The 18,144-nt window shown below is 42.8% G+C and overlaps 1 protein-coding gene across 3 annotated transcripts in view; it reads left to right on the top strand.

Annotated features, from left to right (window-relative positions):
• DTNB (dystrobrevin beta) overlaps window positions 1-18,144 on the top strand; it is a 245,239-nt gene that overhangs the window by 173,556 nt on the left and 53,539 nt on the right. For 2 of the 3 annotated variants that reach the window (XM_060117913.1, XM_060117914.1), the window contains exons 11-12: window positions 13,125-13,214; window positions 17,683-17,770. In XM_060117913.1, the coding sequence (XP_059973896.1) occupies window positions 13,125-13,214; window positions 17,683-17,770 (178 nt within the window). The remainder of the gene's footprint in view (window positions 1-13,124; window positions 13,215-17,682; window positions 17,771-18,144) is intronic. The other variant, XM_060117915.1, reaches the window with a different exon arrangement.

Genomic DNA, 18,144 nt, shown 5'->3' with positions numbered 1-18,144 from the left:
CCTTGTCACTCAAGAGGTTGTGCTTTTCCTCCCTAGGGTTAGAAAACTCCAAGAAAAGATTCTTATTGTCCTGGATGGCATTACTGCCCATCCTTGTGTATGTGTGATAAGCCACACTTATTAGACCTGTATCATCAGAATAGAGGGAGGAGCATCTCCCCAAAAGAAGGTTCTACTGTCAAGAACAGGAGAGATCCTGGGAAAGAAGAATAACAGAATTTGTTGGCAGAGCACTGTTTTGCTACCAAGCACACAGAGGTGTGCACAAGCGTGTACATGCACACACACATACCCCTTCCCATGCACGTTTCCACTTCCAGAGCTTTCCTCCTCAGACAATGCAGCAGTACGACTGCAAATGCATCCTTGCCTCTCCCAGGAGCCTTATCCATCCCCTGCAGACAGCACTGGGTCCCCGATATCTAGGTCATGTCCATTTGTCAGGATCAGGTCTAGGTACATCTGTGATTCATTAACCCATTCTACCATGGACCAAATTATAAGTTTTAAGAACTCACACATCTCTACAACTCACAGCTCTACAAAAGTAGAGATCTGAAAATAGGATAATTGCATTTTAGAGAAGGGAGGAAAAGGAAGTAACAGAAAACATGACATATTAAGCCACATTTGCCTGTTTCCTCCCGAAACACCATGAAAATGACAGTCGAGACATTTTCTTTAGTAGAAACCAACAACAGAGGAAAATGGACAAGGAGACAATGGCACCATTTTGGAAGCAGCAAAGCAGATGGATGAATGGTAACTGATTTTCCAGACTGGAGAGAATTAAAACCTAAGCCAACAGAGAAACCCGGAGGAAAGCCCACCCGGGAGTTAGAAGGCCCTGAGGGAGGGATGCAGAACGACAGCTGATAGTCTGTTTAAGAAGCATTTACGGTCTCAGTCTCAGATTGCATACATAACTGGGCCTCTACCCCTACCAACCCTGCCAGAGTTGAGATTTATGTTTGTGGTTTCTGGGATAATACAACCCCCATAAAAACCCTAGTTGTCTTAATTATCTCACCTTGGTGGGCTGAGGCAACTGGCTTCCAGACAACGCATCTCTTTCCCTTGCAATATCATATTAAAGACTTCAAGAAATCACTACTGCATCCTGTTATTCCTCTCAAAGTGCCTGGGACTCCAGCCAGAAGGGGCACAAGATCTAAGTCCCAGGATCCCAGAGATTACAGTTTAACCAGTGGCTTTGCTCTGTAGTCATATAGCAAAGATTGATGTATTCCCTCCCTGGGATGGAGAGTTTTGCTACCACTGACACCTCAACTTGACTTAGCTAGTTCCAATCAGTGTTACACCCCACTCCTAGTATTAGTTTCTATTTTGGTCAGAAGTCTTGGCTGTTAAGTAACAGAAGCTCAGCGTGAATTGGCTTAGGGAAAACGAGAAGATTTTTTGTTTTTGTAACCAGACTGTGGGCAAAGCAGGGGGTATGCGGCTGGGCCTCCCGGATGACAGAGCAAGGGGAACTCTAACTCATGTAGGTGTTTCCCCCCAACCCACCCCCTGCCCATGCTCCTTGATCCTCTCTGCTACACATCTGCTCCTTCTTCCCTGAGGGAACTACCTTTTCACGCAGCAGGGAACAAATCCAAGAGACCCATGTGTTCACATTTTGTAACCTCATTACCCTATGTGGATCCAATTTGAAAACTTTCAGTGAAAGTTCCTTTTGATCCGTCTTGGATCATGTTACCCACCCTGGGGTTTTCTGTTCAGTGGTCCTACCTAGAATAACATGGTTGAATGGGTGGGGGTCGGTTCACAAAATAGCAGGGGGGTCTGCTGCCCCCAGAGAAGCTGAGGAGACATGTAGGTAGGTATAAGCTTCTTTTTCAGGTGGTTTCTGACAAAAAATTGCATGTGTTAGTATATTACATCACACTTCCATTTGCATAGATTTGTTTCAGGAGACCTTTTTTCCTCTGCCACCTCATTTTTATTTTTCTCAAGGGTTAAATAATTCTTTCTATTCTGTTCAGTTTATGAAGGTGGTTGTGTTGGGACATAACACCATCTTTGGGTGGTAACAGGTAAATATGAGAGCCACAGACCCTGAGTAAGCCACCAATTGTGAGGAATCTTAAGTAAAGGCAAGATTTTATCAGAACTTTTTTACTTTAATACATACTTCACAAGAAGGAAAAGCAGTTTTTAAAGACCAGAAGATGCTACAACATAAGTACTATTTCTGAGCTGTAGAAACATGACCAAGTTAAGAGGTGGGTTGTTAAAATGGCTTTTTGCCTGGGTGCCAAGGTAAAAAGTTTATCTTGTTATCTACAGAAAACAGTGGAATGACAAAAGCCACAGCATGCTGCTTTTTCAGACTGAAAACAACAGAGGTGTGGGGAAACTGAGAAAAGAGGCAAAATGAAATTGGTCAAGGCAGAAACTATTCATATGTGGACTCAGGCCACTGATTGTCTTTCTTTCTGTGAAATGAGAAGAATAGAGTTTGGTTGAAAAGCAAGAACTAATGAGGTTTTCAGCGTGGCCATGAAACAACTACCTTGTGTGAATTCTTTGTGAGAACCTCTCCAAGGCAACTCAGGAATTATTTTTTTCTCCAATCTTTTTTTTTTTTTTTTTTTTTTGAAAGACAGAAAAGCAGAGTAATTGAAAATTAACACATAATCTTATGGAACTGCAGTGTCTCAGTGTTGGCAGATTTCCAAAGTTTGTCTGATGGCCTGGGCAGCCTGCCAATTTTCAACTGCTTCTGGGTTGGGATTAAATTCCATTTCCATTCAAGCATTTAAGGTAAACCCTTCAGCAGTTCTAACTCAGGTCAGTACAGACTAAAAGCTTATTTCCAATTCCATACTTCAAAACCTTAATTTGAATAGTTTCCTCCTCTCTTTGGACTGAGACTTGAGGTCCTAAATGTGAGCAAGAATCACGTCTATTATGGACTGTCAGCAAAGCAGAGGGGAAGAAAGAACAGGCTTGCAGAGAAAGATGGTGAGTTGAGTGTTGTCATGCTTGGATTGAGATGCCTGAGGGATCCTGGGAGTGAAGACAGGCTCTGTAGATTTTGGACGCTGGGGTGCTCTTTCTGGCTTGAGTTAGGTACCTTTGGTTAAAACACAGGAGGAAGATTTTGGGAGGAAGATAGCAGAGTTAGGTTGAGTTAGAGGTGCCTGTGGGACACCAGGGAACCAGACCATAGCATGAGTTCTTGTCATCCAGATACTTCCTTCCAGCTACCTTGGTTTCATGCTAGCAAAGGGCAGACCAGTCCTGAGATCCAACAAATGACCAGTAGAACTTACACACACACACACACACACACACACATACACATACCCTCTCTCTCTCTCTCTCTCTCTCTCTCTCTCTCAGCTGACTTGGTGCAGTGCGCTGCTTTCTAATGATGGGATGCTCCATGGGCTTACACACATGATGGCAGTTCCTACAGCAATGCTCAGATTCCTGTGCTGATCCGGCTGAGACCTACATGGTTTTTTTATTCCTTTTAACATCAAACTATTAAAATATTTCAACTTCTTTTAATAAGCAGACATTTAAAACAATCAGTGCTGTAGTAAAAGGTCTTACCTTTTCCTGGCTCTTATTAGGAAACCTCCAGTGTACTCCCCACCAATCCAGTCTTGTCTTTGCAACCAAAGGGATTTTTATGAAATGCAGGTCTGAGTATGTTACTATCCTGGATAAAAACCTCCAGTCGCTCTTCCTTTCTGCAGTGCTGTCCAAGAGCGTGGATATGTTTTGTGCTAACTGGTATGGTAGCCATTAGCCATATGTGGGTATTGAACACTTGAAATGTGACTGGGGCAACACAGTGAGTTTTTAGTTTTATTTAATTTGAATTAATTTGAATTTAAACAGCCACATGTGGCTAGTGGCAGTGCAGTTCTGCAGGATAAAGCCCACGTGCTTCATATCTGAGCTGACCCTTGCTAGCCTCTCCAGGCGTACCTATTCCACTCTTTCTACTTGGCATCTACACTCAGAATTACTTAATCACTCACAGTTCCCCAAGCAGGTTTCTGCATATGCTGCTTCCGCCTTGGTGCTTCCCATCCTTTTTCCTGTTACTCTCCTCTCCTTGTCATCTAATTCTGCCTTCTTAATTTAGCTTCAACCCCTCCAGGAAGCCTTCCCTAAATCCTAAAACTAGATTAAGTGTTCATCTTGTGTGATCTGTAACATCTTGTACATATCACACTGTTGTAATTACCTGTTTGTTCCATGCCTTTCTAGACTCTTAGCTCCCTGAGGGCAAGAACTCACCAGGCTTTATCCAGAAACCTATTCCTTTTCTCCAAATCTTGCTGCTGCTTGCCTCTTATTACCACTTTTTCTGCTAGGAAAGGGATTTTCTTCTTCAGTTATTTCAAGCACGTAGCATCTTACAATATTGCCTGCTTGTTTCATTGAGGGCTGAGAAATAAAGGACATGAGTTATACTGGAGTATCAGGTTCTAATGCAGTAGCACCTGGCTCACTCCAGCTGTCCCCTCTTGGTTAGCTGTAACTTCCCTCTTTTTTTTTTTTTTTTTTGCGGTACATGGGCCTCTCACTGTTGGTAGCCTCTCCCGTTGCGGAGCACAGGCTCCAGACGCGCAGGTTCAGCGGCCATGGCTCACGGGCCTAGCCGCTCTGCGGCATGTGGGATCTTCCCAGACCAGGGCACGAACCTGTGTCCCCTGCATCGGCAGGTGGACTCCCAACCACTACACCACCAGGGAAACCCGTAACTTCCCTCTTTAACACTGAGAAGCCTGACTCCATCAGTCACCATCTGTTTACTTACTCCGTCAGTTCTAGTAGTGTGTATAGCAGTTTCAGAATCGTTGATTTATTTTTTATGCAGATTATTGGGGTATTAGTCATATATTATACAGCCCATCCATTTAAAGTGTACCATTTAGTGGTTTTTAGTGTATTCACAGTGTTGTGCAGCCATTACCACAACCGATTTTAGAACATCTTCATCACCCCTCCGAACTAATTTGTTGCTAAAAAATCTCCACAGTGTGGAGGCTCAACTGTAGAGGACAAGAGTGGAAGAAGAGAGACCAGTCAAGAGGCTCTTGGAGTAGACCAAGTGGCACTGGGTGAGAAATTCCAGATGAGAAATTATGGCAGCAGTGGAGGTGGTGAGAGTGGCTGGTTTGGGGATCTGTTTTGTTTATTTATTTGTTTGTTTATTTTTGACTGCATTGGGTCTTCATTGCTGCGGGCAGGCTTTCTCTAATTGCAGCGAGCAGGGACTACTATTCATTGCAGTACGTGGGCTTCTCATTGCGGTGGCTTCTGTTGTTGCGGAGCACAGGCTCTAGGCACACCGGCTTCAGTGCTTATGGCACGCAGGCTCTAGAGCACACACTTAGTAGTTGTGACGCACGGGCTTAGTTGCTCTGCAGCATGTGAGATCTTCCTGGACCAGGGCTTGAACCCGTGTCCCCTACATTGGCAGGCAGATTCTCGACCACTGCGCCACCAGGGAAGTCCCCTGGGGAGCTATTTTGAAAGTAGAGCCAGCAGGACTTGTTAAGAGATTAGATGTAGAGCATGAGGAAAAGAGAGAAATTAAGACGACGACTCAGCTTTTGGCTTGATGACTGGGTAAATGGGGATGCTTTTTATTTAAACTAGCCAGTCTGGGGGAGTGGCAGGTGAGGAAGTAGGGTGAGGAGAATCAAGAGTTCTATTCTGAACACGTTGGGTTTGAGATGCCTGTTAGGCATGCAAGGGGAGATGTTGAACAGGCATCAAGTACATGATTCTAGAGCTCCAGGGAGAGATCAGGGCTGGAATATAAAGTTGTGAGGATTACAGCAATATCTTTTATGGAAGATTGTTCTGAGAACAAACAAAAGAAGACCTATAAAATTATCTGATGGGTCACAGGTACTTTGTTGGTAGTGACGACTATGTTATCTTATTTAATCCTCCCAACACTCTCTAAAGTAAATTTCATGAGGCAGATTTTATATTATTATTATTTTACAGATGAGAGGACTAAGACATAGAGAGGTTAATGTTCAAGCTCACACTGCTAATAAGTATCAGAGTTTGGATTAAACCCAAGACTGCCTGACTCCAAAGCCTGCGCTCTCAGTTGCTATGCTCTGCTGCCTCCTACTTAGTAAATAATCCCGCTCCCAGGGCTGCAGTGTGCAGCCTCTCGCATGCTTGTACTGCCTCTGACCTTGTCCCACCGCCGCTTACCCTTCATTCCGACCTCCCCCACCTCAGATCCCTTCCCCGTTATGCCTGTCCCCACAGGTGTGCTCTTAACCTTGGCCAAATGCGCCCTCTCTTGTTACCACTGGCGATTATCACCTAGGCTCCAAAGCTCCCATCATCTTGGAGAGCAGTTCTCATGCTGCAGTGTGCACCTGGAGCACTGGCAGCTCATTTCAAATGCAGATTCCCAGGCCTCGTTCCCAGATAATTTGATGCAGTAAAAGCTTGAGAGTTCTGAAGGAAGAAATCTGGGGAAACACACTTTTAGAAATGCTGCCTTTGGGACTTCCCTGGTGGCGCAGTGGTTGAGAACCCGCCTGCCAATGCAGGGGACACGGGTTCGAGCCCTGGTCCGGGAAGATCCCACATACCATGGAGCAACTAAGCCCGTGTACCACAACTACTGAGCCTGCGCTCTAGAGCCCGTGAGCCACAACTCCTTAGCCCGCGAGCCACAACTACTGAGGCCCGCGCACCTAGAGCCCATGCTCTGCAACAAGAGAAGCCACCACAGTGAGAAGCCCGCGCACTGCAACGAAGAGTAGCCCCCACTCATCACAACTAGAGAAAGCCCGTGCACAGCAACAAAGACCCAACACAGCCAACAATAAAATAATAATAAATAAATTTATTTTAAAAAAATGCTGCCTTTGACCCTACCAGTCCCATCAGGACCCTCTGGCCCCAACTGTGCTCATTTTTACCATTGGTTTAGAGTTGGGGGATGCCTTGTGAGGGAAAGAACGCTCTTTAGGGTACCCGGGGAGAAACGTATTCATTTCATTGTCACTCCTCTTTTCAAGTCTGGTTCATTCTGCTCATCCTTGCTTTTGCTGATCTCCCTAATTGGGTAAAATTCTACTATTATGTCCTCTCATAGGAGAACAGTGTCCTTCTCATTGTAACCCTCATTACATTTGCAATTTTACTTATTTTTGTGATCATCTCTTTTCAACTTGACTGTTAGCATCAAGAGAGCAGCAGCCACATCTGGGTTTTGCTTGCTGTGATGTCCTCATCTCCTGGCACAGTACTTATGCCTAGTAGGTGCTCCAAACATTGACTCAAATGTCCAATTTCCATCAGAAGTGCTATTCAAACTGTTGTATACTCAGGCATGAAAATCACCTACTTTTATGGATTGAATTCATGTTTAACGGCTTAGAAATAGAACAATTACTATTTTTATTATTTTATTATTTTATGGGGTTCCAAACTATTCCAAACTATTGACTCTGCTTTAGAAAAACAGATTTCTAAAGCAAAATCTATTTGTAAGTTGGGGGTTGTATATGTGTTGCATGTACACATTGCAACACATTTTATGCATATATGCATAATCAAAAAAGGCAAGAGTTTAAATTCAAAAAGTAAATCTGGGAAACAGGTACAGTTTTGAATGTGAGTAGAATGATATAACATCCACGCCCCAAACAAAATTGTCAGAAAATTCATGGACATATAAATTCCTTATTCACCATAGGCAGCTATTGTTAATGCTTCTCATTTTGGCTTCGATCACTAATTATCTGGCAAACAACACTAGTTCTGAATAGCAGTCTTCGTATAACACTAAAATGGAGTTTAATGGACTGTTGCTTCCGTAGTAAATGTTTCCAGTTTCTCTTCTCCCATTTCCTTTGGAACACACCCTGGTCAGATTTTCACTGCCCATTACTCTACCAAAACTACTCCTGTCAAGGAGACCAGTGACTTCCACATGCTAAATCCAGTGGTGAATTCTCAGGACTTATCTGGCTTGACCTATCCGTGGCATTTGATGATCACTCCCTTCTACGTGAAACGCTGTCTGCACTTGCCTCCAGATACTGTGTTCTGGTTTTCCTCCTATTCCTTCTCGGCCTCCTTTGCTGGTTTTTCCATACCTCTTTGACCTGTAAATGTTAACATACCAGAAGGGCCACTTCTCTTTTCTGTCTGTGTTCACTCACTGTAGGTGATCTCATCCATACTCATGGCTTTCAATAACATCTGCATACAGGTAACTCCCAAACTTATTTTTCTGGCCCAGACCTTTTCCCTGAGCTTTTCCCTTTTCCCTCACAAGTCTTCCTCGTAATCAGTATCTTCTTTGGATATTTAATACATATTTCATAATTAGCATGTTTTAAACTGAGTTCTGTATCTTCTGCCACCAAATGTACTTCTTCCATAGTCTTCCCCATCTCAGTGAATGGCAATCCCATTCTCCTAGTTGCTTGGTCAGAACCCTTGATTCTTCTCCCATCTAAACTGTCAGATTATTAGATCAAATCTGTCCAAAATCACTGTCAAAATCTATCCAAGATCTTGCTATTTATTATCACTTCTATTGCTGCTCCTATTTCCTAGCAACTCTTGTCTTTCATCTGGAATGTCCAGTAGCCTTCAAATTGCCTGCTTCTTCCCTTGCTCTCTGGCACTTTATCTTTCTTAGAGCAAACGATCCTATTAAAATATATCATACCTTACTTCTGCTCAAAACCTTCCAGTAACTTCTAACATCACAGTAAAAACTAAAGCCTTTGTAATGTTGTGCAGGGTTATATAGCCTACTTCTCAATCTATCTGCCATAAAGACGCAGTTTTGTTTTGTTTCAATTTCTAGTTTGAAGTGGACTGATACTTTACAAAAGTATGTTAAAAATAAGTTACTACACGGGCTTCCCTGGTGGCGCAGTTGTTGAGAGTTCGCCTGCCGGTGCGGGGGACGCGGGTTCGTGCCCCGGTCCGGGAAGGTCCCACATGCCACGGAGCGGCTGGCCCCGTGAGCCATGGCCGCTGAGCCTGCGCGTCCGGAGCCTGTGCTCCGCAGCGGGAGAGGCCACAACGGTGAGAGGCCCGTGTACCGCAAAAAAAAAAAAAAAAAAAAAAAGTTACTACAGAGAGAACTTCCACCCTGATCATGGTGAACTAACTGGTAACAGAGTAGCTCTCCCACTATAAACTACTAGAAAACTGGTCTGAATATAAAAAACAACTGTTTTTAGGAATTAGTAAGTAGCATGGGACTGATTCCTGAGGGAAGGGAAACAAATGAGAGAGCCCTATGATTGCCCAGGTTTTCTGCTAGAACACATTTGCCGAACTATAGTGCAGAATACAAGCAGAGCAAGGCAGTCTTACTGAGAGTAAGAAGGTAGAGACTGGAGTTTGAGGAGGCTGGAATTTGCTGAGCAAAACACCAGAGAGGAGGAATTGTGCAGAGAAAGAGCTCAATAAATCTGAAGACAGATCTCTTGAGTCTCTGGCTGAAAACTAAGCTGTATTTGCATAGAATGAGATTTCACAAGACCAGCAAAGAACAACTACCTGGGAAAGAACAACTCCTGGAGTTTTGAAAGTGGAACAACTACCTGAGCTCACATAGTTGTTTGAGTTCCAACCAACCAGAGTAGAGAGAGATCACTGAACACTTGAGGCATTCAGTAAAGACGCCAGAAAGACCACATCTTAGGAGCAGGGTGAAATTGGCCCTAAATAAAGGTTACTCGAGTTCTGCACTAATGAAGCTTAAACACAGGCCTCACAAGGATCAAGCTGTTCACAAGGAAATTAAATTACTGCCAGATTCTTTTTTTTTTTTTTTTTTTTCAGTACACGGGCCTCTCATTGTTGTGGCCTCTCCCGTTGCAGAGCACAGGCTCCGGACGCGCAGGCTCAGCGGCCATGGCTCACGGGCCCAGCTGCTCCGCGGCATGTGGGATCTTCCCGGACCGGGGCACGAACCCGTGTCCCCTACATCGGCAGGCGGACTCTCAACCACTGCGCCACCAGGGAAGCCCCGACTGCCAGATTCTTTAGAGGAAGACAACAGAATCCAGACATTCAGCAGCATAATACTCAGGATTTGCACCATCCAGTGAAAAATTAGAAGACATAGGAAGAAGCAGGAAAGTATGACCGTAACCAGGAGAGAATTAGTCAATATAAACAGAGCCAGAAATAACAGACATGATACAACTAGCAGACATGGACTTTAAAGCAGCCATGATAAATATCAAAAATATAAAAGAAAATATCAACATAATGTGGAGAAAATGTGAGAAATAAAACAGAACCAAGTTTAAATGTTATTGGAACTTTCTGCACATATAGTCTACTTCCATCAAAACTTTTAAAATAAAGAGAACTTATAGAGTTGAAAAAGATTATACCTGAAATGAAGAATTCAATGTATAGACTTAACAATAGATTAGAAATTGCAGAATAAAAGTTCACTGAACTTAAAGACATAGCAATACAAACTATCCAAAATGAAGCACAGAGAGAAAAATGGCTGAAAAACGAACAGAGCCTCAGTGACCTTTGGGACAATGTCAAACAGTCTAACGGGGAAGAGAAGAATTATTCAAGGAAATAATTTTTTCCAAATTTCCAAATAAATTTTTACATATTTGATGAAAACTATAAACCCACAGATACAAGATGCTCAACAAACTATAAGTAAGCAGAATAAACACAGAGAAAAACATACCAAGACACATCACAATCAAATCGCAAATAAATGACAATGATAAAGAGAAAATACTAAAAGCTGCTAGAGAAGAAAAGACATGTTACATACAGGGGAACAAGGATAAAATTTTCCAATGAGTTCTCAATAAAAATAATGCAAGCTAGAAAATGGAATGGCATCTGAAAGTGGTGAGAGAACTTAGTTTTATTCTCTCTAAAATATAAAAATTTCCTAGCTTTATCCACTGAAAAGACCTAGAAGCAGTGACAACCCAAGAACAATAAGCACTCTAGTACCCTGACTGTGACCTCTGAGTGCTCTTTCTCAGTAAAGGGAACCTGGGATCCTAGGAAGAATGGTTGATTCCAAGTGCGGAGCAGCATATACAAGATGAGATTGGGGCATCTTATTGTACAAACAAGGAAGCTAGTAAGCTTTAATGGATATGTCAGAAGAACACCAGAGCCTGCTTCCTGGGGTTCCCACTGGCCACAGTTAGGACAGTTTGAACACCAAAAAGATGATTGCAATGGATTGAAGCACATCAGATACATAAAAATCTATGAGTTCATGGGCTTCCCTGGTGGCGCAGTGGTTGAGAGTCCTCCTGCCGATGCAGGGGACACAGGTTCGTGCCCTGGTCCGGGAAGATCCCACACGCCGCAGAGCGGCTGGGCCCGTGAGCCATGGCCGCTAAGCCTGCACATCCGGAGCCTGTGCTCCGCAACGGGAGAGGCCACAACAGTGAGAGGGCCGCATACTGCAAAAAAAAAAAAAAATCTATGAGTTCATAATTATACAAAACAAAACAAAAAAAACTCCTAAGGCACTAGCTTGTTTTTCTGTTGTTGTTGTTAAATAATAAGAAATATCAACCATTTGGTTTACCTTTCCTGAATGAGCAGTATTTCACAATAAACAATAGAAGAAATTAATAAATGCGCAAAAGATGATAAAATCGGAAAGTCAACATTTTGCAACCCCTCATGAAATAATGTATTTAGGCAAGAACTATTAGTAAATGCTAAAATTATTAGGTGAAAAGTTGATGGAGGATTTTTTAATGGAGAGATGTAACCAATAACATCTGAATCCACTGACCAGTATTTACATTCCATTCCGTTATGTGCCTCCTGTTTGATTTATAAGTACATCATATTACATATGATGGATTCTAGCCCCTTCTCAATAACAAAACAAAAGCAAAAACTTTAGTCAACATCTAGATCTGACCCCACAGGGACTAGAGAAACGAATTAAATGATGCCTCCAAAATGTAGAATATGCTACAAGGTAACCTGTTTTATTCACAAGTAGGTGACATGGAAGAAACAGGGAAAAGGAAGAACTGTTATAGATTAAAAACAGAAACATATAATCAAACACAGACATAAAAGAAACACATCAACCAAACGCAAAGTGTGGACCTTGTTTGGATTTGACTTTAACTGTAAAAGGGTACTTTTTTTAAGATTTGAGGAAATTTTCAGATGGACCAAGATATTAAAGAATTTTTGTGATTTTTTTTTTTAGGTGTGATAATGGTGTTCAGGTTGTATAAATTCTTTCTGTATCTGATAGATGTACAGGCTCAAGTATTCCCAGGTGAAATAATAAATTGTCTGGGATTACTCTAGCCACCCCCTCCTGCACAAAAATTTGGGAGAAGGAAGAGTAAATTAAACAAGTTGACAACGTTCGTTTTTGTTGAACTTTGGTGATGGGTACATGAAGGGTAGTCATTAGATTACTCTTTCTATTTTTGCACACATTTTAATACTTCTATAGTAGAAAGTTAAAAAAGAAAAGATCATGTGCTTAAGGACCTTCCATACATCTATAAGAGAGAGCCTCACTCATTATATGCAACATTGTCTTACAATTAAATACTATCCTAACAAGTTTGGTTTAAGTACCAGTTTTATGGGAGAAAACAGAATGATGCTAAAGGCAGTGTCCTTATAGAAATAAAAAGGTTTAACTGGTATTATGAGGTAACACTGAAAACTCTTACATGTCGACAAAAGCTATAGAAGCATTAAGGGGCCACTTAGTGATTAAATGGAACCGCTCTCCCTCAGTTTTCCTGCCAGAGGGCATTTCCTAAAAGGTGCATCCATCGCAGAGCCCAGAACTGGTGGGCAAGGCTCTTTGGTGGCTCCTCCCTGGTTTCTCCTTCTCAAGGGCTATAGTGTCAGTCTGCCAAAGCTGTTTCCTAAGGGATTGCTTTTGTTTAAAGGATTTGTGTGATGTATTCCCTATGGTCTAACAGTATATTCCATTATGCATTGTGGTTTTTTTATTGTTTTCCTTATTATGATTTTCTTTTCTATTTTTCTTTGACATTTGCCCATTTTAATCCATGTTCATTTCTTGCTTGTGTTTGTGTCACGCTTGCTGTCTTTGCCTCCGTTGTTCCTAGGTTACAGTATAGCCAGGATATACCCAGTCACTTGGCTGATGAGCATGCGCTGATAGCCTCCTTTGTGGCCCGTCTGCAGCACTGTGCACGGTCAGTGGTAGAGCAGCAGCAGGCGGGTGGCCAAGGGCTGATCAAAGGGCGGGAGAGCTCTGTAACCTGGGGTTGCCAGCTGGAAAAAGCTCTGCATGTGGGGTTTTTCTTGAGAAGCTACCAGCTATGTTTGGCGGAGTTTAAATAATTGCTAAAGCATTGGCTTCTAAAAGAGAAGGAGCCTTGCCAAACCTAGGCACTTACCTAAAGATATAGTCAGAAATTCTTCTTTAAAGTGGAGTTCCCTTCCTTCAGATTACACTTAAAAGAGTGTATAAACCTCAGAGAAATGTGCGGTCCCAAAGATGTGTATTCACAGAGGTATTTGATGCAAAAACTCTTACTGTTCATTCTTACCTAAATAATGAAATCTTTCTGTCGACATTCAAAGTTTGGGATTGGTCAACACACTTTGTCTTATCTGGGGGCTTTGACACCATCACCTTGTTACATCTTTACATGCTGCATCTTCATCTGTTCCCCAAAACCTATCATTGTTGATTATTTAACCCAGTGATTTTCAACAGTGGTATTGGGTTATTGTCACCTGAGAGACTTTTACCAAACTATGTATACCTCTGTGTATTATAATAATTACATGTATTATAATAGACCTACATACCTCTTTCCCTGGAAACTACTGTTAATGTGGGAATATGACTGATCCCTCAGTGGATTATGGTGGAAAAACATTTGATAACCACTATAACCACTAACTATAGCAAAGTTAACCCTTTAAAAGAGTTAATACCAAACAAAGTGCCATTACATTCAGGCAGACCCAAAGCCACCTGCCCAGTCCATGCCCACACCTGCCACCATTCTGCAAGGAGAATGACAGGTAAGGTTTAAATAATCCCCTTTACAGAGCAGCAGAGTCTCTGTGCCACACAACCTGAGATTCTTATTCTTAGAGAGAAAACTATAATTTTTATAAACTTAAACACATGAGAGAGGCTGGAGCCTTAAATTTTGATCTTAGTTTTGTCCTTAACATGCCAATGCTTGATGGGAAGCTCTTATTTGCCATGATAACAGAAAAATACATTAATCAACTTTAAAATATCCTTGGGGCTTCCTTGGTGGCGCAGTGGTTAAGTATCCACCTGCCAGTGCAGGGGACATGGATTTGAGCCCTGGTCCGGGAAGATCCCACATGCCATGGAGCAACTAAGCCCGTGCGCCACAACTACTGAGCCTGTGCTCTAAAGCCCGCGAGCCACAACTACTGAAGCCCGTGCGCCTAGAGCCCGTGCTCTTCAAGAAGAGAAGCCACCGCAGTGAGAAGCCCGCACACCGCAATGAAGAGTAGCCCCCGCTTGCCAGAACTAGAGAAACCCCCACTGCAGCAACGAAGACCCAACACAGCCAAAAATAAATAAATTAATTAATTTAAAAAAATAATAATAAAATAAAATATATATCCTTGAAAAGGACTGTTTTAAGTATTGTACTTCATAGCATTTCGCATAGTTTTCCCAGTATGACCAATTGGCGTTATTACTTTTAGGCATTTACCTATCTCTAAAGCCTTAGACTGTTGGCTTCTCCTACCTCCCAACTATGTTTAATAGGCTTATTCTGTAGGAGGGATGCCTGATAATTGTGCATTGTATCACAGAGTGTCTCCTCATCCAGCAGATGATTTCTGAGCACTCTATCCCAGCCCCTTGGTCTCTAGGAAGAGAGTTTTCTTAACCCTGGCAGGACAGCTTATTTATTATCAGTAAGGGCAATTGTCCAAGTTATTAAAAATTTCCATGGTGAATATAGCAGCAGAATGTTAGACAGACACTGCTACCTGATAGCCCAGGAAGATTTATGCTAAGTTTAACTGAGATCCTCAAGTCTTATGGCTTAGGGATTAGGCTCCCTGAGCAAGAATTGGTGGCCAGGAGCCTTGGAAGAACATGAGGATTGGGTGAGTACTGCATCTCTTCTTGATTTATAGTCTAAGGAACTGAGCTTCATACTTCCTCAAAGAAGTCAGAAATTTCCTGGCTAACTAATTCTGAGAATGAAAATCAGCTCAAGCAAAAGAATAAAGAACCTTTCTAATTTCCCTCATAGTTTTCATTGACCTTTAAACCTCTCATCAACATAAAGTTCTAGTTTCTGGCTTGAAAGCATAGCCAGTTAAAGCAATCATGTCATCCACACTCGGGTATGAATGACAGATAAAATTGACCTTCCTAGGGAGATGGAATGTGGTGGAGAAGCAGGAGCTCTTCTGCACAGAGAAACCTATTGTGTCCCTTGCCAGAAAACCGAGGTCAGCCACTTTAAGTCCCACTTTTTAAGCTGCCGTTCCCTCCATAATAGTATCCACTTGTGTTGTTAAATGTTCATTTTGTTGTTATTTACAAGATAAAGATAGTCCTTTTATTTCAGACAAACGTCTTTAAGGCACAAGTATTATAGTTCAGCCCTGACCTTGGGGTCTTGACCCTAAAGTATTAAAGTCAACTGATGGTAGCATGTTCTTATTACAAGATCATCTTTTGAGAAAATGGTTATATATGCTAGAGACTGACGTTTGCACACCTAAAATTACATGGTGTTGAGAAGTGTCATTGCCAGAAGGCAGTGACAGTGGCAGCACATTTTTTAAAAATCCATCCTAGGGCTTTCCTGGTGGCGCAGTGGTTGAGAGTCCGCCTGCCGATGCAGGGGACACGGGTTCGTGTCCTGGTCCGGGAAGATCCCACATGCCGCGGAGCAGCTAGGCCCGTGAGCCATGGCCGCTGAGCCTGCGTGTCCGGAGCCTGTGCTCCGCAACGGGAGAGGCCACAACAGTGAGAGGCCTGCGTACCGCTAAAAAAAAAAAAAAAAAAAAAAAAAAACCACAGAGATAGAAATATAGGATGGTTAAAAAAATTTAAAAATCTAGGAAAAATATAGTTGATTTCATACAGGAAAAGTCCAGACAGGTTTCTGTTGATTTAACTCCATCCTTCCCAGATTCCCCTCAGTAATTATAACAAGATTTGATGAATATTGAACTCATTTCTTTAATTTTTTTCATATTTCATATTTTGTCATACTGTTAAATTCCAGTCAGGGGTTTGTGGAACTCCAAGAACCTAGAGCCAAAGTAGAAGCAAGCCACAACAGCCATCTCTCATCACTTAGTCATCATTATTATTATTGTTGTCTTAAAACATCTGTCAGACTTAAACAAAGAAGAATTACATAGCCACAGTCCCGATTAATCTAGGAGTGCCCTGATATGAATAAATAGCAGTTGACATCACATGCTAAATTAAAGATGTCAATCATAATCAGCAAGAAGTTCCATGTGAGCAGCACATATACACAGAGCGAGCCTCCTGCTCAAGAGCCCTTCTTTTTTTTTTTTTTTTTTTTTTTGTGGTACGCGGGCCTCTCACTGTTGTGGCCTCTCCCGTTGCGGAGCACAGGCTCCAGATGTGCAGGCCCAGCGGGCATGGCTCAAGGGTCCAGCCGCTCCGCGGCATGTGAGATCTTCCCAGACCGGGGCACGAACCCGTGTCCCCTGCATCGGCAGGCGGACTCTCAACCACTGCGCCACCAGGGAAGCCCAAGAGCCCTTCTTTTATTCAGGTACGGCACTTTCTGATGTCCCACCTTACTGGATCTCTAAATTTTTAGAATGCTGGAACTCTTGTGAAGAGTAATGAACTGGGCCTCCCTGGTGGCGCAGTGGTTGAGAGTCCGCCTGCCGATGCAGGGGATACGGGTTCGTGCCCCGGTCTGGGAGGATCCCATATGCCGCGGAGCGGCTGGGCCCGTGAGCCATGGCCGCTGGGCCTGCGCATCCGGAGCCTGTGCTCCGCAACGGGAGAGGCCACAACAGTGAGAGGCCCGCATACTGCAAAAAGAAAAAAAAAAAAAAAAAGAGTAATGAACTAAATTAATTCACCCTAAAATGGGGCTCCAGTTGTAGAACAAGCATGGTAAAAGAAGAGAAAGAGGCATTGAAGGGGAACGTTTGACAGCATCTTCCCCAAATTTACCATATTGTAAGCCTGCCCTAGCTTAGGTTCCTCAGTTTTGCTCAGCCAGTGTTAAGGGTACCTTTCCTCAGCCCTCTGTTTTTCATGATGCTTTAGTTTTCCTTCGGGCTTTTTGAATTCAAGACCTATATCTAAAAGTCATGAGGTTTTCTTAAAACAGTTGGTGGGAAATCACTCCCTCAAGCTTTATAGATGCCCTGTCTTTTCTCAGCCCTTGCATTCAAAAAGAAGTGTCCCCTCTGAAGGTGTGAGAGCAACAGGGATATACTGCCGAAGAGAAATGTTATGCGTGGCCTCGTCATTTCTCTAAATCCTCTTTGTCTCAGAAAAACATTAGTATCTATGATTCAGGTCTCCATTTCTTTTGTTACCATTCTTTTTCACAAGTGTTTCTCCCATCTGTTCTTTCTGAGAGAGAAGCAAGAGTAGGGGATGTTTAATAGATACCTGTTGAATTTTTATCTCCTTGGCAGTGTCCTGGACAGTCCTAGCCGACTGGACGAGGAACACCGGCTTATAGCTCGCTATGCTGCCCGGCTGGCTGCAGAGGCAGGAAACATGGTGAGTAAATAGAGGATTCCAGTAGAGTAGCAGAAATTTGCATTACTTTATTACTTTATTTATTTATTTATTTATTTATTTATTTATTTATTTATATTTATTGGGTCTTCATTGCTGTCTGCAGGCTTTCTCAAGTTGTGGCGAGCAGGAGCTACTCTTCATTGCGGTGCACGGGCTTCTCATTGCGATGGCTTCTCTTATTGTGGAGCACAGGCTCTAGGCGTGCAGGCTTCAGTAGTTGTGGCACACAGGCTCAGTAGTTGTGGTGCACGGGCTTAGTTGCTCCACGGCATGTGGGATCTTCACGGACCAGGGCTCGAACCTGTGTCCCCTGCATTGGCAGGTGGATTCTTAACCACTGCACCACCAGGGAA

This window comes from Mesoplodon densirostris, chromosome 14 (assembly GCF_025265405.1).
Source record: "Mesoplodon densirostris isolate mMesDen1 chromosome 14, mMesDen1 primary haplotype, whole genome shotgun sequence".
Lineage (NCBI taxonomy): Eukaryota > Metazoa > Chordata > Mammalia > Artiodactyla > Ziphiidae > Mesoplodon > Mesoplodon densirostris.
This window is presented reverse-complemented; position numbering and strand designations above follow the sequence as displayed.